This window comes from Triturus cristatus, chromosome 8 (genome assembly GCF_964204655.1).
Source record: "Triturus cristatus chromosome 8, aTriCri1.1, whole genome shotgun sequence".
Lineage (NCBI taxonomy): Eukaryota > Metazoa > Chordata > Amphibia > Caudata > Salamandridae > Triturus > Triturus cristatus.
This window is the reverse complement of record NC_140591.1, coordinates 866,271,057-866,297,658: the sequence shown is the minus strand read 5'-3', so window position 1 is coordinate 866,297,658 and position 26,602 is coordinate 866,271,057. Positions and strand designations below refer to the sequence as shown.

General features: G+C 50.1%; 1 protein-coding gene across 2 annotated transcripts in view; it reads right to left on the bottom strand.

Moving 5' to 3' along the window:
* SENP7 (SUMO specific peptidase 7) overlaps nucleotides 1-26,602 on the bottom strand; it is a 991,910-nt gene that overhangs the window by 586,512 nt on the left and 378,796 nt on the right. For both annotated transcript variants that reach the window (XM_085622390.1, XM_085622391.1), the window contains exons 9-10: nucleotides 14,499-14,639; nucleotides 5,391-5,424 (exon numbers count right to left, since the gene is read on the bottom strand). In XM_085622390.1, coding sequence (XP_085478516.1) covers nucleotides 5,391-5,424; nucleotides 14,499-14,639 — 175 coding nt within the window. The remainder of the gene's footprint in view (nucleotides 1-5,390; nucleotides 5,425-14,498; nucleotides 14,640-26,602) is intronic.

Below are 26,602 nucleotides of genomic sequence, written 5' to 3'. Positions count from 1 at the left end.
TGGGCTCTTTTAAGTGCGGGACAGCCATTATAAAAGGTATGTAGTGGACACTGGCAAGTCAAAATGTCAAACCACATAATGGCAGCCCGAACCAAACATGTTGGAATCATGCAACTACACCGATTCCAGTGTTGGCCATATACTGGGGGGCTCCTTAGAGGACCCCCTAATACCTACTTGTGTAGCCTTATAGGGTTTGACTGCCAGCCTGCGCTGCTGTCGACCCTAGACAGTGTTCTGCCCCCTGATAATTAGCTCCACTTGGGCAGGGGAAGCAGAACAAAGATTTGCCTTTGAATGAGAGGTGTGACCACTTCTCCTTCAGAATTAGGTAGGGTGGGGGTGCTCCAGAGCACCACCAGACTGCATTAACGGCCACATTTGGTGCCCTCCATGCATAAACCAGTTTTGACCAGTTCAGGAGCCGTTGGCTCCCGCTCTAATGTGAAACTTCACAAAGGACAGGGGACTGGACCCCCCGTCCAGCACATCCAGGTGGCCACTTGATTGTGCCATCTTGGCCCCTGGGGGCATCTGACTGGCTAGGAAATTTGAGTAGCGTCCCTGATCCCCTCTAATAGGTGGGTTGCTACAGAAGCGGTTCTTCCCCTTTTTGGGGTCACTTCCCTCAGGGTAGGCCCTTAGGTTCGTCCCAACAACAACTTCTGGAACCGACTGCTCATCATCTGAAGATTGTTCAAAGACTCTTCTGCTGCTGGACACTGGAACTCAGCTGTTCTTCAAGTCAGGACCCAAGACAAGACTGCTCCCAGTACAAAGAATCCTGCAGAATCTTCGTCCCTGTGCTTATTCAAGATCTGAAACTCCGTGGCCAGGCATCATCTGAGTCACCAAGGACTCAGCCTGCAACCAAGCCTGAAAGAATCTCCCTTGAAGTGAATGAGTCACTTCCCTGCTTCCGCAGGCACCTCAACGTCGACGACCGGTTTCCTGATCCTTTTGTCCCACAAAAACCTTCTGGCTCTGCAACACAGGTGGTGGTTTGTTGGTTCTCTAGAGGCTTGACCAGTCTTCCCTGCAAGTTGGGAGACTGTAATCCCTCTCCAGCCAATGGACACCACCTCCCTGTGCACCGCATCTGTTTGTCATTGCCAAGTCTTCTTGGTTCTCTTCACGGCAGTGCCTACAGCACTGAACAGCTCCAAGCAAATCGTTCGGCCTGCATCCCTTGCCTCATGGGGCTTCTTCTTTTGTGTATTACTGGAGCTCCCTTGTGACCTCCTGTGTCTGCCGCTAGAGGGTTCTTCAAGGGGGCTTCACCAATTCCTTCTGGCTCTCCATCGTGCTGAGGGCCGGTCTTGACTTACCACTGCTGGGCTAGTCCCTCAGACCTTGCTGGCCTGCATTCTTGCATCTTCACCCGCAAACCGATGTTTGCGTTTGCCAAGTTTTGTTGGTGATCCTGCCAGTCACTGACCTTCCTGCTCTCATCGACCCGCTTGGGACAGGTCGTGAGAGGCTCCCGGTCTTCTACAATGTCGCCTGGTCTCCACAGCTGCTGTTTTCTTCTCATCGCATCTCAGCAAGAACTTTCAACTAGGGCTGGGATTGTGCTCCTGTGCCTCCAGGTCACCTTCAGGTGGTTTGGAATCTGTCCCCTCTGCTTTTAGGTTCTCCTCGTCTGGATTCTTTGTCCTGGTTCTACCGACCTGGTCCACAAGACGCTGTAGCTGCAGAACTTCCACAGCCCTTCACTGGCGTCTACGGAGGCTTCCAACATCACTTCACCCCTATTCACCTGGGCTCCCTGGTGCAGGTATCGGTCTCTTCTGGGTATCCAGGGGTGGGGTGACTCTCCAACCTTCCTTCATCCAAGTGGTTCCTTCGGGGTCCTTTAGGAAGGTTCCTTGAACTCTAAAATCCAAACAGCAACTTACCTCTGTTGTATTATGGACATCTGATCCGGTGTAACCACTATGCACACGGGCACCTTGGGGTCTCTGGCGACTCACCTTGGGTGGTTCCTTGCTTCCCCTGGAGTGCTCCAATCTTGGGTCCTAGTCCTGTTTTGGTACCTATTCTGCATCATTGTGTGTAATTGATACCTCCAGGTAGGAAATATATCAAGTTACTGAGTAGCAATAAATATAAATTATTTTTCTACTCACCTGGTGTGGTTCTTTTTGGTGTGAAAAGTTCACTGACCGACTGAAGTGGTACATGCATTGCTTTAAACCCTATTGGATACACATTAGCTGCTCTCCACAGCTCCCCTTGAAAGCTTTGGTTTTCAGCGACCTAAACACTATCACTGAGGGTTGCCTGGACTCAGTGCACAGTGCCTCACCATAGGAGGATACTATATACTGAGCCAGCCTCCTACAGGTCCATCCATATAAAACCTGTAGGACAGGGATCTGAACTTGAATCAGACTCATCGGAATGATCACTCAGATATATGTGAGAGTTGTGTCATGTAACATCCCAATAAAAGTCTGTCTGTGTGGGAGTGAGATGAGACCTTTGAACTTTGATCAAGGTTTGATTAGGTCAAGAAGATGAATCATTGTCTGCTTTAAATGTTGCTGATATTGGCAGGTAGTCACAGGATTGTGGAGGTAACTGAGGCAATAGTTGCTGCTGGTGGCATCTCCTAGATCCAACCCTGTCTTGAAAAGAGCAGTACATTTGCTGCAGTATTTGGACATGAAAATATTGACACTGCACAGGCCCTGTATTAATGACGGTAATTCCTATAGTCTTGGTGCAATTGATGCATACAGTATGCCAAACCTAGCGTGTGAGTCATAACTATGCTGTTCTTGAAAGGTTCTATGGAGTCATTGGCCTTCTCTCCAAAAAACTGCTCTCCATCGAAGGGTGTGCACGGCGGTAGTCTGAAATTCTCTAGAAAATCCAGTGATGTTAGAGCCATACACACAGGCTGAGCAACAGTGTCAATGAAGTCAAAGTCACACTTCAAAATCTGTTTCAATGCACTTCGGCCAATCGCTCACCAGATCAGATGATGAGATCTTCATGTGATCTGGCATGCTGACAAACTTGGGTTTGACCATTTCCCTTTAGGTATGGACATACTGGTTGAAAAGGCTGTTGTTTCTAGCAGTGCAGAGAGCCAAGCTGCCAAAGGCAATAACTTTGCACCCAAGGTGTCATCTGGAGGAGCCATATGTAAAGTGTTAGGCTTCCTCTTAGAAAGCTATTTCTGAACAATCTCGTCTCCCGTGAGAAATGGGACAGCAAAACTGCAGGCCACCCAGAGCAGGCCTAAAAGTGATCTGTTTGTGGACTGCTGGGCCTAAAATTTGTTTTCCCATGCAACCACTATAGGGGTTAGGAGAGACTCATTGACCAGAAGCAAGAGCTCCGCAAAACCCATAAAGAATATTAAGATTTACGTCAGAATTTCAGATCTCACTTGTGCTGAAGACAAAATCACTTCCAAGGCCTCCATACCTTTTCGAACGGCTGTTGTAAAAGATGACACTTCCTCAGAAGCAGAGCCATAGGGGTATGAAATGACCCTTGTCTGGTGTAGAGTATCAAGGCCACTGGCATTCCAAGACCCTAAATAAATGCCAGCGTCATAATTGTAAGGGGGGCAAAAGGTGATCAGCTTCTGAGTAGTCATCTTCCATGTGGCCATAGTTACATGCAAAGGCACCTGATTCTGAACTAAAAATATCTTCCAAGCAGGCACATCTTTATGCTCTGCGTAAAGGCCCACAGTATGACTTATAATAACATTCACCTTGACCTTTACCTTTGACACACAGGCTATACTTTCTCATATCAACTCCTACAAGATTTTGGCACTGGATGAGGGCCCAAATAAATGGTCATTAGTAGCCTAGTCGGTTTTCAATGAGGTGCCAGGGCTGGACCACAAGGAGATGCAATTTCAGGCAGTCGGAGCTGCAGAGGTCAGTAAGCTCTCACTAACAGACCTCCCCCTGGAGAGTAGCCCAAAGGGTTGCGAAACCTTTCTGAAAAGCATTGCTAGCAAAAAGACCTTGGCCTGCATAGGATCATCAACAACTCAGAAAACTCCAGAGTTTACTTTTTAGGTGGCAGGTGATAGCCGAAGTTGAAGAAGAGTCAGGGTTCTGAGTATGTTGCAGAGACTTTGAATGATCAAGAGTAGGGGGTTAATTTTTCTAAGAAGAAAACATCTTCCTTCCTTCCTGGCACTTTTAGTGGGATGCTTTCTTGAGAGAATGCTTCCTGGACGGTGGCTTACCTTTGGGTGAAGGAGTCAGCTCAAATTCTCCCTGCAGGCCTAAGTCAAAAATAACTTGGCCTCATTTTCGCAAATGGTCTTAGGGCGCATGAAGACACAAAAGTTGCAGTCTGCAGGATTGTGTTCCAACCCAGTCACCACAAGCTTTCATTGTGGGTGTCCGAAAGGAACAACTTTTTTGCAGCACCATCTTCAAGGCTTTAAGCCTTAGGTACTTTTGAGGCAACAGCTGACCTAGTCACGGTTGAGAACAGAGTAATATGTTGGCGAGACACACTGAGTTCCAGAACTGCATCCATGAGGCACAGAAAAACAAGAACTGATGCCAGCATGTTGATTTGCACCTAATAAACTCCAGTGACAACACCTGGGGGCGAAGTCACAGACGGAGATGTGTAGTGCCACCTGGCAGTGCTGAAGTCATTCCTGGAAAAATGTTTTCCAGGGCTGTCTGAAGCCTGGAAGGAGCGTACATTACATGAGGAACCAGCGGTAAAATGTCTCCATCAGAATATAGAATTATTAATGGAATGAGGCATCAAGCTTAATAGGGGACTTCCTTAATCCTGCCTTTCCTGGTTTTTGCACAGGCACGCTGTCTGTTGTTGACATTACATTCAATAATAGACAACTATTTCTTGATGACCCAGATTGGAATTCCTCAGACTGTAACTTTAAAACAAATTGAGGCACAAAGTACTAATTCTACAAGAATAACATGCCACAGCGAAAACATTCACACAAAATATATTTCTCAAGACAGTGATGAAACTTTTCAAGTATGAAACATATGATCTATTGGTTTTCATCTGAAGGTTTTGCTCTAAAGAAGCAAGCACAATTGCTTGAGATTCTAACCATCCTGCTCGTAAGCAAAATGCAACAATTTTGGCCTAGTGGTCCACACAATTGTCACTTTCATCGCTAGACTATGCGCCAGTGTGGATAAGCAGCAGGGTTGAGTAAATGTGCCTGCCCTGAGCTTTACCTATAAACCACGGATTGTTTAGATGATAACTTTCTCACTACAAATTTACTTGCATAGTTCTTGATGTGAAACATGACTATATCCCACAGAAAGGAAGTATAGAGTACTAAACAACAATATTTTTCAGTTTAACCATACAGTATTATTAACTGAATTGCAGATTAGAAAAAGGAAGCTTACCGTGAAGTGGGATATCAACAGATGTCGAGGAGAACTTTGGGGAAAGAAATAATGATATTATAAAATGTTCACATTTCAGTAGCAATGTTTGATGCAAATTTCAAAGCATACATTTTTTAAGCAAACTGACTGCACTGTTCTGAAACATTACAAGATGTTATTTGGCATTGTAGCAACTTATTTTCAATCTAGTGAAATAAACTTCAGCAGCTTAATATAAAGAGAAACACGTGTTCCTCTACATATAACAGTAATAAAACAGTATAGATTTCTTATTTTGTGTTAGAAATGGGATTTCTGGTTGGCTAAGGCTTGCGCCAAAGCTAGGCAGAAACCACCACTCTAGTCAGGTCAAGGAAGTCACACGCCAAAGATAACCCCTGCTCACCCCCTTGGTAGCTTGGCACGAGCAGTGAGGCTTATCGCGGAGGCAATGTGTAAAGCATTTGCGCACGCACACAGCAACAACATCCCAGGCACACCACAAAAGGAACTCCACACAAGGTTAGATATAAAAATAGCCTTTGTATTATCATAACACATTAGAATAGTAAGCACATTTTATACATGGTGCCACCTGGCACTAGGTCATATTTACAAGGGATTATTTACACCTGACAGGGCCAACTGGACCACTGTCAGTACCATCACAAAGTGAACTTAGTAAATGTAGAATTTATCATAAACATAGAACACAGCCAGCAACTACTGGTAACCACTGTACTTAGCATCAGCCTGTAACATAAATTACATCATACACAGTATCACATCAGGCACAAATTACATTCTGCGGCAACCTCACCATCATAAACATATTAGGCCATCATCTCACAAGTCTAAACGCATTAGTCCCTGACCTGCTAAGTATAACTACATTAGGAAGTAAATCTCACTAGCATAAACCATAATATGCGAACCAACCTCATAATAATAAAACATATTTAGGAGGTATCAACACAGGTGCGTAAATCATTCTACATGAATCCCATTTCCTAGCACCCAAATCACCGTAGGGCCTGGCACCCTATAAACCTAACAATCCCCCTGGCCAACTGGCCATCCCAAACGGGCTCAAATGCCCTATGTCCAAAGAGTCAGGGCTGCTGCCTAGGCAGCGAAAGTCAAGGGTGCGCCACTGCGCATACCTAAACGTGGCAGCTGCCCACTACTTGCTGGGCAGCTGGGAAAGCGTGGGGCAAAGGAGTGCATCTCACTCCTATCCTCACAAGACGTGCCCCAAAAGAACTGTGCCTAAACGGTGCAGCTGCCCACTTCTTGCTGGGCAGCTGTAAATGGTCAAATGGGGCTTGGGTTCTCAATGGCCCTTGAAACCAACTGTGCCGCCTTCGTTGGAGCCACCTTGGCTCTCGAAAATGAATGCACACGATAGAGCCACACGGGCTCGGAAATAATAATGCCAGACAGAACCTGCCCCCAAAACGTGGAGTGCACTGGAGCTTTAAATAAACATGCCCACGAGGTTGGAGCAGCCCGCTGCCAACCGGGGCCGCTCTAAATGCAACAACCACACTGTGCCTCAATCAGGCACCAACACTTGGCCACACGGAGCCCCCCAGCCCTTTCTCACTCACCAGGCTGCTCTCGGGGGGACTCCTCCGCATGGCGATGGCAGCACCTCTCTCGTGGGGATTTCCTGGACTCCTGGGAGCCCCGCGCTGCCTGCAATCTTCACCCGGGCCCCCTCCTGGGACCCGGGTCTTTCCTGGACTCCAGCCGCCGCCCTCTGGACGTGCTGGCGCCCGCCAGGCGGCTTTCTTAGGCGGCAGTGGCGTGCGTGGGACTTCCTCCGAGGAACCGGAAGTCCCACCCGCCGCCAGGCACAATGCCACCTGACTTCCGGTTTTGGCCGAACGGGGCCACGGCGGTGAATTCTCTTGGGCACAATGAGGGGTAGGCTCCCTCTATATTAAAAATATAAAGCGGGTGGGCACCCGCTCCACCAATAAAGCAAAGTCATGGGGTGGGCACCCGCGCAGTAATTAACAAATGCACACGAAGACTGCTCATTTAAATAAAAATAAGCGGGTTGGGCACCCGCATTGAGAATAAGGCATCGCAGGGGAATCCCTACACGGGAGCCTTAAAGGGCTGCAGCGCCGCGCTGCAAAGCCCACGCTCCCCTCTGCAGCATCAAAGAGCCAGGTGCTCTTAGAAGTGAAAGTGAAGCGCTCCCTGGGCGCAGGAGTTAGCATAAAGTCCTAGGTAAAGGAAAAGCAACAAAAAGGTCCAAGAAGTCCTGGAGGCATCAGGGGGGCAATGTAGGGCCCAGAGGCCAGCACACAGGGCCCTCCAGCAAGGAGGCAGCCCCCATGGCGGTCCCTCCTGGGCCCCACCAGCAGCAAGGCCCCCTCTGTCAGGATCCAAAAGAGAACAGGGACTGAACATTTTCATGGGGTCACAGCCCCTATATTTATACCACTATTTCCTTTGTGTCACAGGGCTGGGGGAAAACCAGATGCAACTGGTTTGGGGGAACTTTGGAGCACTTTGTTTTGCTCAGCTCCTCTCTCCTTTGTCAGGTGGGGGTTAGGTGCTTAGACGCACAACAGGGGGAGGAGCCAGCATTGTGGAGAGAAGGCACAGTCCAATTCAGGTCTCAGATGCAACTCCTCCCTCCCATCTACATGCAGATCTCTCCATTCACCACCGGGCAGACTCACCCTGGCTCCTGGAAATTTCTCAGCCCTCTCAGCTCCTGTCAATCACCAGGCAGGCAGACACACAGCACACAGAAATGCCAACTTCTGGAAGTGGCACTTCTCCACTAGTCACAATAAATCTGCGCACACCATTGCGCAGCATTTATTCTCACGAGTTTGCACATACTAAATTTGACCCTGCACTCCACTCACATCAGGAATTACCATGGACACACACATCCCCCATGCATTCCTATGGGAGAGCAGGCTAATCTCACCACACACACTCAGCGTGCGCACGCACTTTACACTGGGCCACAGTGCTAAAGTGCGCAGAGGCCAAAAATCACTACCAATATGTCAGAGCTTAAGGCAAAAAGTCCAGGGGTGAACCTGCCAGAAGGGCCAAGTCCAACATTTTGTAAATATTCTCTTTTCATCAAAAAAATGCATTGCAGAGTCAATTTGTAATGATGGAGGACGCTTGTGTTTCCCTGATGTGTAATTTCCAAACAACATCTATACTATTTCCCACTGTGCTATTTCAACATGGTGTTGTATTGTATGGTCTAATAAGCATTGTTAATAAAAAAAAGATTAAACCGAAAAAAAATGCATTGCAAAATATGCATTTAGCTCTTTACTTCAATTATTAGTGCAAATGCAGAGGTTTTACTTGCCCCCTCCCCCACATTTTCAGCCGGTTACGAAGTGTTGTCAGAACTAGTTCACAGGCTAGATTAATGTCTTAGTTTCAGGATACAACAGACTATGAGCAAGATACCCATTTAGATTACATTTCTGCAAATATTTCCATGTACGTATCTGGAATAATGGTATGAATCCAGCTTTGGCGGACCAACATTGGACACCTGATTTCCACCTTTCTTTCCTCAGCTCCGCTAGATCAACCAAATCAGACACACTTTTGAGAATTAACGTTATTTTCTCGAAGTGTGTGAGATCTGTCATCACAAAAGTACATCAAAAACTCAAATATCATTTCCCGATCCGCTTAATGGGAAATAACTAATTTCAATAACTTCTGTAACGCATTATCTGGTAAAGACAATATCTAGAGGCAGATTCCTTACCTTTGAATTTCCCAGGGATCAGACTGGACCCAGAAACATTTGCTTGAGCAGTACCTCTGTGCACTGTCATGTGGCTCAGTTCGGCTCCGCATGGTGGTGGCGGCTATGACGTTGCAGACACCTATACAGGTGCCACCCAGGCGCGTGGACATCGGTTTCTTTTCAAGACTTTCCATGCAAGGAGCGCAGAGCGATGAATGAGACTGACCAGTGTGTGTCCAAACAGGGGCCTGAAAAGAGGATCAGCCCTAGTTATAAAATGGGTCCTCAAAGCAGGGTGAGTCTGTAAGGAATCTGCAGCTAGATATTGTCTCTACCAGATTATGCGTTACCGAAGGTAAGTAACGTGTTCATCTGAGAGACTTCTATCTGCAGATTCCTTAGCTTTGAATAGATACCCAAGCCATACTATTTTGGCGGTGGGCTGCGGAGAAATGACTAGACTTAAAAGTCATGCAGGGCCAAACGGGTGAAATGCCTGTCTCTGCGGACCAGACTGTCCAGGCAGTAGCGCTTGGCAAATGTTTAAAGAGAGGCCCATGTTGCTGCCTGGAAGTTATCTAGGACAGGAACATCACAAGCTAAAGCTGTGGTCGCAGATTTCCCCTGGTGAAATGGGTCCATAGACTTGGTCATCCACCTGAGACTCTTTTGTGCTGTGAAGGTAGAACGACAGTGCTATTTTTGGGTCCAGACGATGGAGTCACTCCTCTTCCTTAGAGGGATGTGGAGGAACATAAAAGGTGGGCAGTGTGACTGACTGACCCAAATGGAATGGGGTCACCACCTTGGGTAGGAATAAGGCTCGGCAGCGAAGCACTACCTTATTCGGAAATATCATAAGATGGGTAGGTTTGGATGATAAAGCCTGCAGCTCACTCACCCTCCGGGCAGATGATATTGCCACTAGAAATGCTGTCTTGATGGCACACAACCGAAGGGGCAATTATGTAGTGGGTCAAAGGGACACACATAAGGCACGTGAGAACCAGGTTCAGATCCAACTGAAGCATAATGAAAGGCGTAGGGAGAAACATATGTACAAGCCCTATCAGAAACCTACTAACAATAGGGGCCGTGAACAAAGAGGATTGGTCAGGCAGCCGCAGGAAAGCAGACAGAGCAGAAAGATAACCCTTGAGGGTGTCCAGAGCAGATCAACTGTCGCCGCTCAATCTCCAGGCTAGGCAGTGGAGAGTTCACAGGACACTCTCCTGCTGCTGCGACAGAAGAATCTCCCGAAGGGGCAGCCTGATCGGAGGATAGATGCTCATTCGAAGAAGCCCTGTAAACCACACTCTCCGTGCTCAGCCTCAAGCCACAAAAATGTTTTGAGCCCGTTCGTCCTGATCTTCTTGAGAACTCCGGGCAGGATTGGTATGGGTGGGTAGGCGTACAGGAGGTCTGAGCTCCACTCGCAACGAAAAGCTCCTCTGAGCAATAGCCGCCTTGGAAACTCCAACATGCAATACTGCTGACATTACGCGTTCTCTTCAGAGGCGAACAGATCTAACCAAGGCTCTCCCCACTGCTGAAAGAGACCATGCGCCACCTCTGGGTGGAGATGCCATTCGTGATCAGCTAGGCATCGACGGCTGAGTTGGTCTGCCCTGGCATTCAGAGAACCTGCCAGGTGTTAAACTACCAGAGACGCAGGGCCTCCTGACAAAGGGTCCACCACCCTACCCCTCTCTGCTTGTTGCGATGCCACATGGCCATGGTGTTGTCCTGGAACACCTGCACTAACTTCCCCTTGACAGAGGGAAGAAATGCTTTCAATGCTAGTCGGTTCGTCCGGAGCTCGAACAATTTGATGTGGAGCCCTGATTCCGCCGGAGAGCAGAGTCCTCCAATCTCCTCCTCTCTCAAATGACCTCCCCATCCCAGGAGCGACGAGTCTGTCACTACTGTGTGATCTGGTTGGGGAAGGGAGAGGGGTTGGTCTCTGACCCAATAGCGGTTGGTTAGCTACCACTACAGATCCTTTGCAGTTCTCTCGAAGATCTGAACGACATCTGAGAGATTCCTCTGATGCTGCGCTCACTGAGTCTTCAGGTCCAACTGCAGAGCCCACATACGCCATTTGGCATGATTTACCAACAGGATACAGGACGCCATGAGGCCCAGCAGCCGCAGAGTCATTCTCACCGAATTCCAGGATAGAGGCTGAAACATCGGTATCATAATCTAAATATCTTAGACTCGCTGCTCGGGAGGATAAGCCTGGAACTGCACTGTGTTCAGAACCGCTCCGATTAAAGGGAGCATCTGAGGAGTCAAGTCTGACTTGGGACGTTTATAGGTGAACCACAGCGAATGCAGGAGGTCCACTGTAGTCTGGAGGTGGGAGACAACAGTCTGGGGTGAAAACACCTACAACAGCCAGTCGTCGAGGAAGGGGGAAGACAAACCCCAATCCTGTGCAGATAAGCTGTGACCACCGCCTTCACCTTAGTGAACACACAAGGGGCACTGGTAAGGCAAAGGGTAGCACAGTGAACTGAAAGTGCTAATGGCTTACTTTAACCACAGGTAATGCCTGTGGGCAAGCAGGTTGGGAATGTGAAAATACGCATCCTGCAAGCCCAACACTACCAGCCAGTCTCCTTGGTCTAGGGCAGATAAGACCAGAGTCAACATGAGATTCTTGAATTTCTCCTTTTTGAGGATGAAATTGACAGTGCAGAGGTTTAGTATAGGACAGAGACCTTTGATCATTTTGGGTATCAGAAAGTAGCAGGAATAACAACTACTGACTACTTTTGAAATCATAACTCTTTTATATAGCCTTCTTGACCAGGAGAGCTGTAACTTCCTCTCGGAGCAAGAAAAGATGATCCTCCACCAGACGTTCTTGAGATGGCGGTAAAGGAGGAGGGAAAGATTGGAAAGGAAGGGAGTAACTATTTCTAATGATCTGCAAGACCCATCTGCATGATGTTATAGACTGCTAGTGGAGGAGATTATGTTGGATTCCCCTCTCCAACTTGACACCCATGGCCTTGCAGACTCAAACTAGGAGAACTTTAAGCCTACAGCTGCCGGGGGAGTTAGTGGCAGGCAACTTCAGGTTACCATTCCCATGAGATCGAATGCACCCCGTCCATGTCCTCGCATAACGTGGGAGATCTGTGCAGGAGGGTGGTATGGCTGACGCGGTTGAAAGCCCCTTCCGCTGGCACGAAAGGCAGACAGTGGCGGGGTGGTGAGGTGTGACTGAGAGGCCCATTGACCTGGCTATAGCCCGCAAGTCCTTGAAGAGCTCCAGCGCCGAGTCTGCCTTCTCTCCGAAGAGACGAGTCCCATCCATGGGTATGTCCATGAGAGTGGCCTGGATATCTTCCGAAAAGCCGGATGTTCTCAGCCAGGCGAGGCGTCGCAATGCCACCATTGATGAAACCGCTCTGCCCAGCGAGTCAGACGCATCCAGACCACACCTAATGGTGAACTTTGCTGCACTCCTTACATCTCTCACTGCTTAGGAGAGCACTGCCCCGGCCACCTCCTGAACCTTTAGCAAAACTTGCGCAACCGTTTCTCATAAGGTATGCGAGAAATGGCCCAAGTGGCATGCAGTGCTCACCGACCACAATGATAGGATGGCGGAAGAAAACATTTTCTTCCCAAGTTCATCCAGCCTTTTGAATTCCCTGTCCAGGGAAATGGAAGGTAACGTACCATGGGGTGTTGAATTTTTGACCACCAAGCTCTCAAGGGTAGGATGTTGGCTAAGGAAACCTGGATCAACCGGAGCAGGACGATGGTGGCGTGCTATTGACAACCTGTGCTAGGCTTTGATCACGTGCCTAGAAGGACATCAGTCAGTGCATCATTAAAGGGCAAAAGGGGTTCAGATGAAGAAGCCCCAGGCTGAAGCACTTCGGTCAAGAGTTTAGTCTTGACCTGAACCGAGGGCAGCTCCAGGCCAAGGATCTCTGCTGCCCTCTTTACCACCATACCATAAGAAGCTCCCTCCTCGGTGTAGAGAGCAAAACAGTATCTGGAGAGGTGTCCAGTCCATTGGCCTCCGCAAGCTCCTCATACCAGTCCAATTCTTCACCATGAGTGCCCAACTGGTGTTCTTTAGGGTCCAGTGACCCCTACCACTCCTCTCCCATGCCTGAAACCTCTAACGCCAAGCCAACTCCGACTCATCAAGAATCAGAACACAGGCGACGCCGGGGGCATCTACTTTTGGACCGGCGCCTGGGAAGGTCGAATTGGCAAGACCAGTGCCAATCCGTATCCAGAATCGCATCCATGAGACCCCACCGGTGCAGAGGCTGGAGCTGTCAACGTGGAACCTGATGTGGCCTCTTCTGACCCCGTGTGGCCTGAAGGCGCACCTGAGGGGTCAGCCCACTCAAATACTAAGTGCATGGCCTCGTAAAACTCTTTCATTTAAGCGAGGAGGTGGTGGTTCCCGCTGCTAAGAATGGACTAGGAGGAGGGCTACACGCCCCCCTTTTTTTTTTTATAAAAAAGAAAGAAAGAAAAGCACATGGGAGGTGGCTGTCAATGTGGCCCCTGCAAGTTAATTTATTTATAGAACCCGGGGACGTGGTGGTCACTGATACTCAAAGGAAGTCCGAGCGCCCCTCCTCCCTGACCTTATCAAAAATAAGCCCCAGGCCTGTAAACAAGGCCTATAATGTAATCCGTAAAGCGGGAGACCGGGCTTATTGTTTTTTTCTTTTATTTCATGGCTATAGCCGAGTCCCAAGATGGCTGCCAACACTTCCTGGTCAAAGTGTTGGAAGCCAATCAGATTTCGGCAGGGGGACTGGCGAATCCTTGGAGGATCCGCGTCCCTATATATACAAATGTGATTTAAAAAAAATATATTTCCCAAACAATTGAACGTATTTACACCAAATAACAAAGGGTTTAGAGGATACCTTGCCACTGAAGGACTTCATATGTTTACACAAATACCGATTGTGCATCAAAGTAAAGTATGCTATGATCTACAGGCTCAGCCGGGCTTTCCAACTCACATTATCCCTTGTCCTGTGAAATTATCGGATCCTAAAACTTTACCATGGCTTACATTACTACTTTAAATCCAGATGTACTCGAATTTCCAATACTAGCTGTAAATGGTGATTGGTGCGCTGCTTTTTATGGAAGTAGGCCTTAACGACGACCCCCACCCATTGACTGTTGTGATGCTCATGATACAAAATATTTGAAATTGTTGCATCCTATTTATGAGTCTCATTTTGCTCCCTGTCTTATGCTGGTTCTAATGTTATATTGGTATTCTAGTCTGCTACAGCTGATGCATACATACTTGCCAAAAAAATGAAAATTAAAACAGTTATCCAAATTCAAAAATGCCACTAACAGCATACCTTAGCACAACCTTTGGATCGTCCTTTTTTTCTCCCAATGTAGACTGTTTTAAATGCAATTTCCAAAACAGAGCTCATCTCCTCATCCTTGTTTGAGGAGAGCTGTCTCAGGTTGCCACTGTACAGCTCTTCATCTTCTTTCTGTAACACAAATACATTGTAAAACATACCCAGCCATACAGTTACGGGGTAGGTGCAGCTGTGAAATTACAGCAGGTGTCCTCCCAGATAACTTATATTTGAGAACCAAACGATACAATCCATAACTAAAATATTCTCTAACAAATTAACTTTTTATCAGCCCTCTCAGAATTATAAAGAGGATGGCAAAGCAGCTTTGCTTTCTGGTGACCACAACCTTCAAAGACGAAAGATGTCCCACAAATCATTACATAACAGGATGCTGACAAATTGACTTTGTAAATGGACAGACTAAATCTGGGTAAACAACAGAAGCTCTAGCAACAAAGAAGATGGAGTCTGAAAACAATGGATGTAAATGTTAAGAAGAGATGAGCATGAAGGCACTGAAATCAACAGCACTGTATCAAGAGTCTATTACAGTATAAGCATATCCGATGAGATTGCAATGATACATGAGATATTCAGAGGCTTTAAAAACTCTGAAACAACCCGTAACATTGACAGATAAAGTAACCTCATCTTTAAACAGCTGCACCCAATTATAAGCTCTCTTCCGTTATTAAGCTGGTGATGCAACATCAAGCAGTGACGTCACTGGGCCAGCATTAAAAGCTGATTCTTAGCTTTTCTGTGTGCTCAACACCACACACATGATTGTACACCACGGAGGTCAGGTTTCTGTGCCTCACTCCTGTGGTTTAACGGCGCTTGCTACAATGTTTTTGCACTCCTTTTTGAAAAGACCAAGTACTCACTTTTAGCACTTGAATCTCTTGGGCTACCGAGGATATGCAGTGCCAGATTAATTTGCTTAGAAATTGGTAACGCAGTGTAACACAACAGATTCAATGGTCAATAAGTACTTAAAATAAAGTAAAATAACTTACTAGCTGGTAAGCAAACAGTGAACTACAAAAAAACCCTAGCGTCTTTCTCCAACAGATTCAAAACCTAAAAGTGTGTGTACCCGAGCGGTTGAAATCTTATGGTCAATGCCAACCATTTAGGAAATCATCAACAGTACCTGATAAAGTTTGGAAGCGTTCAGGTTTTCAATGTCGGGAAACAATACAATGCATTAACTTTTGATTCCGATATGTCCAGCCTCGTAAGCCAATGTCCGTGACGGACAAGTTACTCACCTTCGGTAATGCCTTATCTGGTAGAGACGTGATCTAGCCGCAGATTCCTCACCTTTGAACTTCCAGGCGTCAGGCTGGATACGGAATATTTTTTCTAGCAGTTCCCCTACGCACCGGTAGATGGTATCGGTCGACTCCGCGTGATGTCGTCGGCGTCAAGTTTGTTGATGTGACGTCCGCGTCGTCAATACAACCATCACTCCGGCGCGCAGACATCAGTACTTTTCACGACTTTCCATGCCAGAAGCGTCAAGCCATGACGTGACTGACCAAGGTGTGTTAAAAAATGAATAGGTAGGGCCCTGAAAGAGAACATCCCTGGCACTTAAAACCAATTCCGCAGGGCGGGAAGGATGGGTGTGTCGGTAAGGAATCTGCGGCTAGATCATGTCTCTAGCAGATAAGGCGTAACCGAAGGTAAGTAACTTGTCCATCTGATAGAGACATCTAGCCGCAGATTCCTCACCTTTGAACAGATACCCAAGCAATACCATTCCCGGAGGTAGGACTGCGGAATGGCTTAGACCAGAAAATCCTGTAAAACAGAGCAACCAAACAGGCCTTCGCTGAGAACCTGAGCATCCAGGCAGTAGTCTCTGGCGAACGTGTGCAGAGATGTCCACGTGGCAGCATGGCAGATATCCAAGATGGGAACACCACGCCGGAGAGCCGTGGTGGCCGCCTTTGCCCTGGTGGAATGGGCCCTAGGCCCTTCAGGGGGATACTTCTCCGCTAAGGCGCAACACATTTTTATACAAAGGATAACCCATTGGGATACAGTCCTCTTCTGGACAGCACAGCCCATCTTTGCACCCACGTATCGTATAAAGAATTGGTCATCCACCTGGAACTCTATGGTCCGATCAAGGTAGAACAACAACACTCTTTTTGGGTCCAGAAGATGGAGACACTCCTATTCCTTGGAAGGATGCAGCGGTGCACAGAAAGGTGGGTAGGATAACCAGATGGAAGGGTGTTACCATCTTAGGCAGTACTACTTTGTCTGGAAAGACCGTCGGGTAAGGAGACTGTGAAGATAGTGCCTGCAGATCACTAACTTTCCTGGCAGAGGTTATGGCCACCAAAAAAGCTGTCTTGATGGTGAGCAAACACAGAGTACAGTTATGCAGCGGCTCAAACGGTGCACACATCAGAAAAGTGAGAACCAAATTAAGGTCCCACTGTGGCATGATGAAAGGTGAAGGAGGAAACAAATGGGCTGACCCCTTCAAAAATCTGTGCACCAGAGGAGATTTGAACAGAGAGGGCTGATCAGGTAGCCGGAGAAAAGTAGAAAGAGCTGAAAGGTAGCCCTTCAAAGTGCCCAGAGCAGATCCTTGCTGGGCTAAAGAAAGTATGAACAAGAGGACTTCAGATAAGGGAGCAAATAGGGGGTCGATAGACCGGTCTGTACAATATTTACAAAATGTATTCCATTTGCAGGAGTATACCAATTTTGCGGAGGGACGCCTGGCGGCCAAGATAATGTCATAGACTTCGGGAGGGAGGTCAAAAGCGGTCAACTGTCGCCAATCAATCTCCATGCAAGGAGGCGGAGAGTAGACAGGTTCAGGTGTAGAACCCTCCCCTGACTCTGCGTCAGAAGATCCTTCCAAAGAGGCAGCCTGACCGGAGGATCGATGCTCATGTTTACAAGTTCTGGATACCAAACTCTCTGCTTCCAGTCCGGAGCCACAAGAATAAGTTGTGCCCGGTTGCTCCTGATCTTCTTGAGCACTCTGGTATGGGCAGAAAAGCAAAAAGGAGGCCTGAGCTCCACTCGCGGCGAAAAGCGCCACCGCGCGAGAGTGGTCTTGGAAACTCCAAAGCGCAGAACAGCTGACATTGAGAGTTCTCTTTGGAGGCGCACAGATCTAACCAAAGGCTCTCCCTACCGCTGAAAGAGACCTTGTGCTACCTCCGGATGGAGACGCCTTTCGTGATCCGCAAGGTACCTTCTGCTGAGCTCATCCGCCCTGTTCAGAGAACCGGCCAGGTGTTGAACCACCAGAGAAATGCCCTGATGTTCCAGCCAAGTCCAGAGATGCAGGCCTCTTGAAAAAGTGTCTACGACCCCACTTTGCCCTGTTTGTTGCAGTACCACATGGCGGTAGTGTTGTTCGTAAACACCTGTACGAGTCTTCCTTTTATTGATGGCAAAAAGGCTTTCAGTGCCAGCCGGATCGCCCGAAGCTCCAACAGATTGATATGGAGCTTGTCTTCCGCCAGAGACCAGAGTCCTCTCATCTCCACCTCCCCCAGATGGCCACCCCATCCCAGAAGGGACGCATCCATCACTACTGTAAGATCTGGGTGGGGAGGGGAGAGGGGTCTGCCCTTTATCCAATCGGGGCCGGTTAGCCACCACTGCTGGTCTTTCGCAGTGCCCTCTGAAAACTGAACCAAGTCGGTGAGATTTCTTTGATGCTGGGTCCATTGGAACTTCAGGTCCCACTGCAGAGCCCACATGTGCCACAGTCCATGGGTCACTAACAGGCTGCAGGAGGCCATGAGGCCCAACAGACTCCGAGTCATTGTCACCGGAATCCAAGATAGAGGTTGAAACATCTGTATCATCGCCTCAATATCTTGGAGAATAGGCCCAAAACTGCACCGTGTCCAGACAGCCCCAATGAAAAGGAGTGTCTGAGCGGGAGTCAGGTGTGACTTCGGCACTTTGATAGTAAATCCCAGCAAATTCAGCCAGGAGGTGGGAAACAACTGCCTGGGACGAGCCCGCCTTTAACAACCAGCCATCGAGATAGGGGGAAGACTGGAACCCCTGATTTCCGCAGATGGGCTGCGAATACCGCCATCACCTTTGTGAACACCCCATGGGTGCCAAAGGGGAGCACTGCAAATTGAAATTGCATGTGACCCACCGTGAACTGCAGGTAGCTACGATGGGCAGGCAGAATGGGATATGAAAATTGACATCCTGCAAGTCCAGCTCTACCATCCTGTCTCCTGGGTGCAAGGCAGACAGGACCTGAGCAAGGGTGAGCATCTTGAATTTCTCCTTTTTGAGGAAGTAGTTGAAGGTTCTGAGGTCTAGGTTAGGACGAAGGCTTCCGTCCTTCTTTGGGACCAAAAAGTAGCAGGAATAGCAACCACAGCCTAGTTTGGGCCCGGAAACCCTCTTTATAGCTCCATTGGCCAAGAGAGTCCTGACTTCCTGCAGAGCAAAGTAAAGTGATCCTCCGTCAGCCAATCGTACACTGGAGACATCGATGGAGGCACAGTCTCGAAGGGGAGGGGGTGGCCCCTTCAGACTATTTGCAACACCCACCTGTCCGATGTAATGTTTTGCCAGTGGTGGAGATGAACAAGTTATTTACCTTCGGTAACGATATATCTGTAAGAAACATTAGTTAGTTAGATTCCTCACCTTAGAATATCCCCAGGCGTCAGGCTGGATCCGGAAACATTTTTCGTCAGCAATACCCTTGCGAGTCGCTAGGTGTCGTCTGCGGCTCCGCGCCCGTTGGCGTCGTGCGCCGGGATGACGTTGTCGGAGTACTTAGACGCCACCCTCGCGCGCTGACGTCAGTTCTTGTACATAGCTTTCCGCGCCAGGAACGCAGAGCCATGCAAGAGACCGACACTGGTGCCAAAAAATTCCAGGGCCCTGAAAGGGATAACCTCAACCGTAGATATCGGTTCGCAGAACGGGGAGGATGGGTGGGTCGGTGAGGAATCTAACTAACTAATGTTTCTTACAGATATATTGTTACTGAAGGTAAGTAACTTGTTCATCTGAAAGAAACACGTTAGTTAGATTCCTCACCTTAGAATAGATACCCCAGCAATACCAACACCGGTGGTGGGTCTGCGAACCACGATCACACTAGAAACTCCTGGAGAACAGAACGGCCAAAGAAGCCGTCTCTCCGGACTTGGCTGTCCAGGCAATAATGCTTGGCAAACGTGTGCAGCGAGGCCTACGTTGCTGCCTGACAAATGTCCTGCAAGGGGACTCCCCGGCCCAGGGCAGTTGTCGCCGCTGTGGCCTGAGTGGAATGGGCCCTCAGCCCTACAGGAGGTTCCTTTTTAGCTAAGGAGTAACCAGCTTTGATACACAAAACGACCCACCGAGAGATGGTTCGCTTGTGCACCGCCCGCCCCTTCTTAGCGCCCACGTAGTCGACAAAGAGTTGGTTGTCCACCTGGAACTGCTTGGTGCGGTCCAAATAAAAGGACAGCACCCATTTTGGGTCCAGACGGTGGAGCCTCTCTTCTTCTTTCGAAGGATGCGGAGGCGGAAAGAAGGTGGGCAACGTAACAGACTGCCCGATGTGAAAGGCAGTTACCACCTTAGGGAGAAAGGAAGGACGAGTCCTAAGAACAACTTTGTCCGGATGGACAGAAAGAAAAGGAGGCTGGAGCTCACTCACCCTCCTAGCAGAGATGATGGCAACCAGGAAAGCAGTCTTGAGCGTCAACAGACAAAGGGACAATTATGAAGTGGCTCAAAGGGAGCGCACATCAGATACGTCAATACCAGATTCAAATGCCACTGAGGCATTACGAAAGGGACAGGAGGAAACATGTGAGTAATGTCCTTGAAGAAGCGAGAAACAACAGGTGATTTGAAAAGAGAAGGCTGATCAGGAAGCCGTAAGAAAGCAGAAATAGCTGAAAGATAACCTTTAAGAGTGCCCAGAGCAGAGCCCTGCTGGGCCATGGAAAGAAGAAAGAGGAGAACCTCAGAAAGAGGGGCGGAAAGGGGATCCACAGCCTTTGCTGTGCACCATGCCACAAATTTGTTCCACCTGCAGGCGTATACCGATTTTGTGGAGGGATGCCTGGCTGCCAGAATCACATCACAGACTTCAGGAGGCAAGTCAAATGGCATCAACTGTCGCTGCTCAATCTCCACGCATGGAGGTGGAGACTGGACAGGTTCGGGTGGAGGCCCGTCCCCTGCTGCTGCGACAGAAGGTCCTCCTGAAGAGGCAGTCGTATCGGGGGAGCGATCAACAGACTGAGTAGCTCGGGATAACAGTACCTTCGTCCCCAATCTGGAGCCACCAAGATGACTTGGGCCCGGTCGGGCCTGATCTTCTTCAGCACTCTGGGCAGAAGTGGTATAGGCGGAAAGGCGTACAACAGACCGCAACTCCACTCGTGCCGAAAAGCGTCTCCGAGCGAGTGCGGCCTTGGAAACTCCAACGCGCAGAACTGCTGACATTGCGCGTTCTCTTCAGTGGCAAATAGATCTAACCAAGGCTCTTCCCACTGCCGAAAGAGGCCTTGCGCCACGTCCGAGTGTAGACGCCATTCGTGATCCATCAAGCACCAGCGGCTGAGTTCGTCTGCTCTGGGGTTCAGAGAGCTCGCCAGATGTTGAACCACCAGGGTGATGCCCTGATGTTCCAGCCATGTCCAGAGGTGCAGAGCCTCCTGACAAAGGGTCTACGACCCCCACCCCGCCCTGCTTGTTGCAATACCACATGGCGGTGGTGTTGCCTGTGAACACCTGCACTACACACTTCCTCAGACAGAGGGAAGGAATGCCTTCAGTGCAAGTGGGATCGCTCTCAGCTCCAAAAGGTTGATATGGAGCCGAGACTCCGCCGGAGACCAGAGTCCACTGATCTCCGCCCCTCCCATGTGGCCCCCCCCATCCCAGGAAGGACGCATCCGTCACTACTACGTGCTCCGGTTGGGGTAGGGAGAGGGATCTGCCACTGACCCAATCGCGGTCCGTGAGCCACCACTGCAACTGTCGTGCAGTGCCCTCTGAGATCAAGACATGGTCGGGCAGGTTGCCCCGATGCTGGGCCCACTGAAACTTCAGGTCCCACTGCAGAGCCCGCATTCGCCATCTGGCGTGATGCACCAACAGGATGCAGGAGGCCATCAGACCCAGAAGCCGCAGCACCAACCTGACCGAAACCTGGGATAGATGGGAATCAAGAGCCTGAATATCCCGGACCCACTGTTTCGGAGGATAGGCCCGGAACTGCGCCGAGTCCAGAACCGCTCCGATGAAGAGGAGCTTCTGTGAGGGACTCAGATGCGACTTCGGCACATTGATGGAGAACCCCAGCAAATGCAAGAGGTCGGCCGTAGTCTGGAGGTGGGAGACAACTGCCTGGGGCGAGCCCGCCTTCAGCAACCAGTTGTCGAGATAGGGGAAGACTGGAACTCCCAATCTGCGCAGATGAGCTGCGACCCACCGTGAACCGCAGGTAACGCCGGTGGGCCGGCAGGACAGGGATGTGGAAATAAGCGTCCTGCAAGTCCAACGCTACCATCCAGTCTCCAGGGTCTAGGGCAGCCAGAACCTGAGCTAAGGTGAGCATCTTGAACTTCTCCTTCCGGAGGAAGACGTTGATGCTCCTGAGGACCAAGTTCGGGCGTAGGCCCCCTTTGCCCTTCTTGGGAACCAGAAAGTAGTGGGAATAACAACCACGACCTACTTCTGGACCAGGAACGCGCTCGATGGCCCCCTTGGCCAAGAGGGCCTTAACTTCCTCCTGTAGAAGTTTCAAGTGGTCCCCCGACATGCGGTGGTACTGCGGTGGCATGGCTGGAGGGGTCACCTCGAAGGGGAGGGAGTAGCCCCTTCGTACGATTTGCAGCACCCACCTGTCCGACGTGATGGAACGCCAGTGGAGCAGGTGATGGCGAACTCTGCCTCCCACTGGCGTGGAATGGGCCTGAAAGCTCAGACTAGGAGGGCTTTGAGGTGGATGCTGCTGGGGTAGATGTGGACGGACCGGCACGCTGTCCCCCTGTACCGCTTCGGCGGAATCCACGTCCGCGACCGCATGGAGGTTCGTTCTGCGTCCTGTGGCTAGGCAGACGTGAGGGGGCGCCCCTACCTTGGCCACGAAAGAAGCGAAAAGCGGAAGTTTGCGGGCGCGGGGCCGAGAGGCCCAAGGACTTGGCAGTAGCCCTGGAGTCCTTAAAGCGCTCCAGCACACTATCCGCTTTGTCACCAAAAAGGCGACTGCCATCGAAGGGCATGTCCATGAGGGTGCTCTGGACATCCCCAGAAAAACTCGTGGACCGCAGCCAGGCGTGGCAACGAAGCGCCACCGTGGTCGACATTGCCCTACCCAGCGAGTCCGTAGTGTCCAGTCCACATCGGATGGCATGCTGCGCTGCATCCCGCCCCTCGGCAAGAGCCTGGGTGAGCCGTGTCTGGGCCTCCTCTGGACACTGGGGCAGCACGTCCTCCACTGTATCCCACAGGGAGTGGAGTAATGGTCCAAGAGACAAGCAGTGTTAATAGACCGCAGTCCCAAACTAAGGGAGGAGAACCGCTTCTTACCAAACTGTTCTAGTCTCTTGGATTCCCGATCCGGGGGAGCGGACGGGAAGGAGGTCTGGGAAGTAGAGGCCTGGATAACCAGGCTCTCAGGCGTGGGGTTCAGGGACAGAAAACTGGGGTCGCCCGGTGCAGGGCGGTGGCGCCGGGCCACGTTCCGGTCCACAGGAGGTACTGTGGAGGGCTTGGACCAGGTGCCCTTCAGAACGTCCACTAGTGCTTCATTAAACTGCAGCAGAGGCTCCGAGGAGCTTGCTGACGGTTGGAGCACTTCAGTGAGAAGGTTAGTCCTCACGGCCACAGCAGGTATCTCCAGCCCAAGGGCTTCGGCCGCCTTGCGCAGCACCACAGAAAATGCAGCACCTTCCTCCAAAGCCACGGTCGGAGGAGAGATGAAGCCAGTGTCAGGGGAGGTGTCAAGACCACTGGCATCCCCTAGCTCATCTGCCCAGTCCTGTGATAACTGGCCCTGCCGGGCCAGAGGGTCATCAGACCCCTTCCAGTCGTCACCGTCATCCGATTCCTGGTAGACAGGTGGAATGATCGGAGCCGGGCGGAAGATGAAATTGCCACCTATCGGTGTCGGGTGTGGCACCGTACAGCGCTGCTCCGACGCCGGGCCCAGACCGGGACTGAACCGGGGAACGGCGTCGTCAGAAGGTGGCACCGGGGGTGGCACCGGAGTCGGCGCTGGCGGAGGGGTCGTGAGGTCGACCGGCGCAGACTGGGATCCAGGCCTGGATTCCGCGGGGACCTGCTGCATCGGGACCGGAGTCGACGACCGTGCCGGAGCCGCCGGCTCGCCAGGCCTCCCAGTCAAGCCCGCGGGGGCGGAAGGCGCGCCGGTAGGCGTAGATGGCGGAGCCAGGCCTCTCATGGCCGAGAGGAAGGCACTGATCTCCGCCGGAGTCGCATCAGTCCCAGGGACCGGCGGGTATGGGGACGGACGTGACTCCTGCGGCTCCGACGGAGCCACGTGGGTGGTACCACCCGAACCCTCAGCCGAGTCGCGCGACTGGCGAGGGGAGCCCGAAGAGCGATGATGCCTCTTGGACTTCTTACTATGCTTCGACTTACCCGAAGACTTGGAACCAGTCGAGTGGTGGTGATGGCTGCGGCTCCGCGACCGGTCCCTCGACCTAGTCCTTGACCGGGACCGTGAACGGCGCGGAGCCGACTGCCAGAGCTCAAGTAGCTTGCGGGACCGCTCTCGCCTAGCCTTTGGAGTCAAGGCCCGGCAGTCGAGGCACGACTCGGCATCGTGGTTGACCCCAAGGCAGTAGAGGCACCGGCGGTGGTGGTCCGTAACCGACATCAGTCGGTGACAGGAGTCACAAGGTTTAAATCAGGCATCCTACCGGCACCAGAGTCGAGTCGACGAGAATAGACCAAAAGAGTCCAAAAAGTTTAGTCAAAAAATGACTAAAAGGGTATGCTCTTCCCGGATCGGCGCTGTCTGGCGCAAAAAAAAGAAGAACTGTCGTCAGCGCGCGAGGGTGGCGTCTAAGTACTCCGACGACGTCATCCCGGCGCACAACGCCAACGATGGAGGCGGAGCCGCAGACAACGCCTAGCGACGCACAAGGGTATTGCTGACGAAAAATATTTCCGGATCCAGCCTGACGCCTGGGGATATTCTAAGGTGAGGAATCTAACTAACCTGTTTCTTTCAGATGATGGCGTATTCTGCCACCGACTGGCAGAGAGTGATCCTGGGGGATCGGACTAGGAAGGTTTTGCGGTGGAGGAGGGGATGGTATCTTGGCTCGACTTCTGATTTCCTAACCCACAAGGTCGAGGTTCCTCCACTGTGTCGCGAGACGGGCGAAGTCGAAGCATGCTTTAACTTCTTGTGGTGCCTCTTACCTGACTTCGACAAAGAGGATTTCGATTCACCGGAGCGGTGCTCTGACTTTCCTCTCGACCAAGAACTGGACCAGGATTGAGACAGACGAGGCGACCTTCGTGGTGCAGGATTTTGGGCAGCAAGAAGCTTTAGGGACCACTCCCTACCAGGCAGGCAGGACTTACTTTTCTCCACAGGCCAACCAACTAGGTAAGCCCACAAGCTTTCCCAGACTGAGGTCCAGTCTAGAGGGGGAATAGTAACTACAAAAAGGTTCCAGTCCTAGCTCTGTCCCATCTCTCCTGGTACTGACGCACAGACACCCTTGGTGTTTAGATGAAGCACTGACCAAAGTATTGGTTGAGGGGTGCAATACTTGTACATCTCTGATGACCAAGTCAGCATGCAGTAAGCCAGAGAGTTTGAAATTATTAAAAGTCCTGAGGTTCCTCAAATCCAGGAAAAGGCTGTTCCTGTTGTTCAGAAATCATGGAATCTGTCCCATTGGTCACACTGAGACCGCCTTAGGTTGGCTTGGGTGGAGATGTAGATCACCATTTATGGAGGGCACCTGTTGCACTGGGACATAGCCAGTGTTGAGGTTAGAGCACAGGAAGCCTGCTTTCAACGAAAGGATTTGAGTTGGCTACTTCTTCGATCCCCATGTACACCTTTTTGCAGGGAGGGGAGCAGATGTGTGCATAACAGTTGGCATGTCCTGCAGGACACCAGTCCTGCACAAAGCAAATTACCATCTCATTTAGCACTTGAAGTCCAATGAACTCCTGGACTCACCACCCGAGACACACAAGTAAACTCCTCCACACACAACACACATGTACATACAACTTTCATACATGTCCCAACCCTGGCCAGTTTTATACAGACAAGTCCAATTCCCTTCAAAGGCGCATAACCTTACCAGTTACTTTCTTCAACAGAGGATTCCATCAGTGTGAGAAGTTGGCCTGGCATATGCTGTCTCCTAGTTATAGGGGACACCTTTCACCAGTCCAATTCGACTTATTGATGATAGGTTTAAGACAACCTTTAAAGAAAGCTATCCTAGTGGTAGCTGTGGAGAGCAGCCTTCAGGCTAAGTCTTGAAGGAGTGTTAAGCTTATTGTTTTACCATAGACAACCTCTTGAATGACCAAATGAAAGAGTAGTCCACACAGGTATATATTTAAAATATATGTATTTATTCTAAACAGAATCCCACAAGTCTCTTTATGAGGCTGAGGCAAAGTTACAATTCAAACAAGCATTGATAGATACAATAAAATAGCACTGGAATCATAGGGCCCCAGGGGGGGACCAAACCATATATTAAAAAAGTGGTATAAGAACAACAACAATTCTACAGACAATGCCTAGGGCATTTAGGATCGCTGGCCCCTTAAGAATCCACCCCAGGTTATGAGGAAGGGCACCCACGGGAGGCGCGTGCAGTGGAAATAGCTGCTATCAGGATCTCTATTAAAGCCTATGAGAATGTCGCGGTTTGATTTAAACAGATTAAAATCACTTCTAGCAGGAGTACAAAGTTAAAACTTTAGAGTTAAGCTTTTGAAGAGCCCACTACCACGAGAGTACCGACGTACCACTGTTACCTGCCCCAGGGAAGCCGGGTGCATAGGTCGTTTTCGATGTCGGGTCGCGCGCTGATTTTCAATGGAGAAATGTTCAAAAG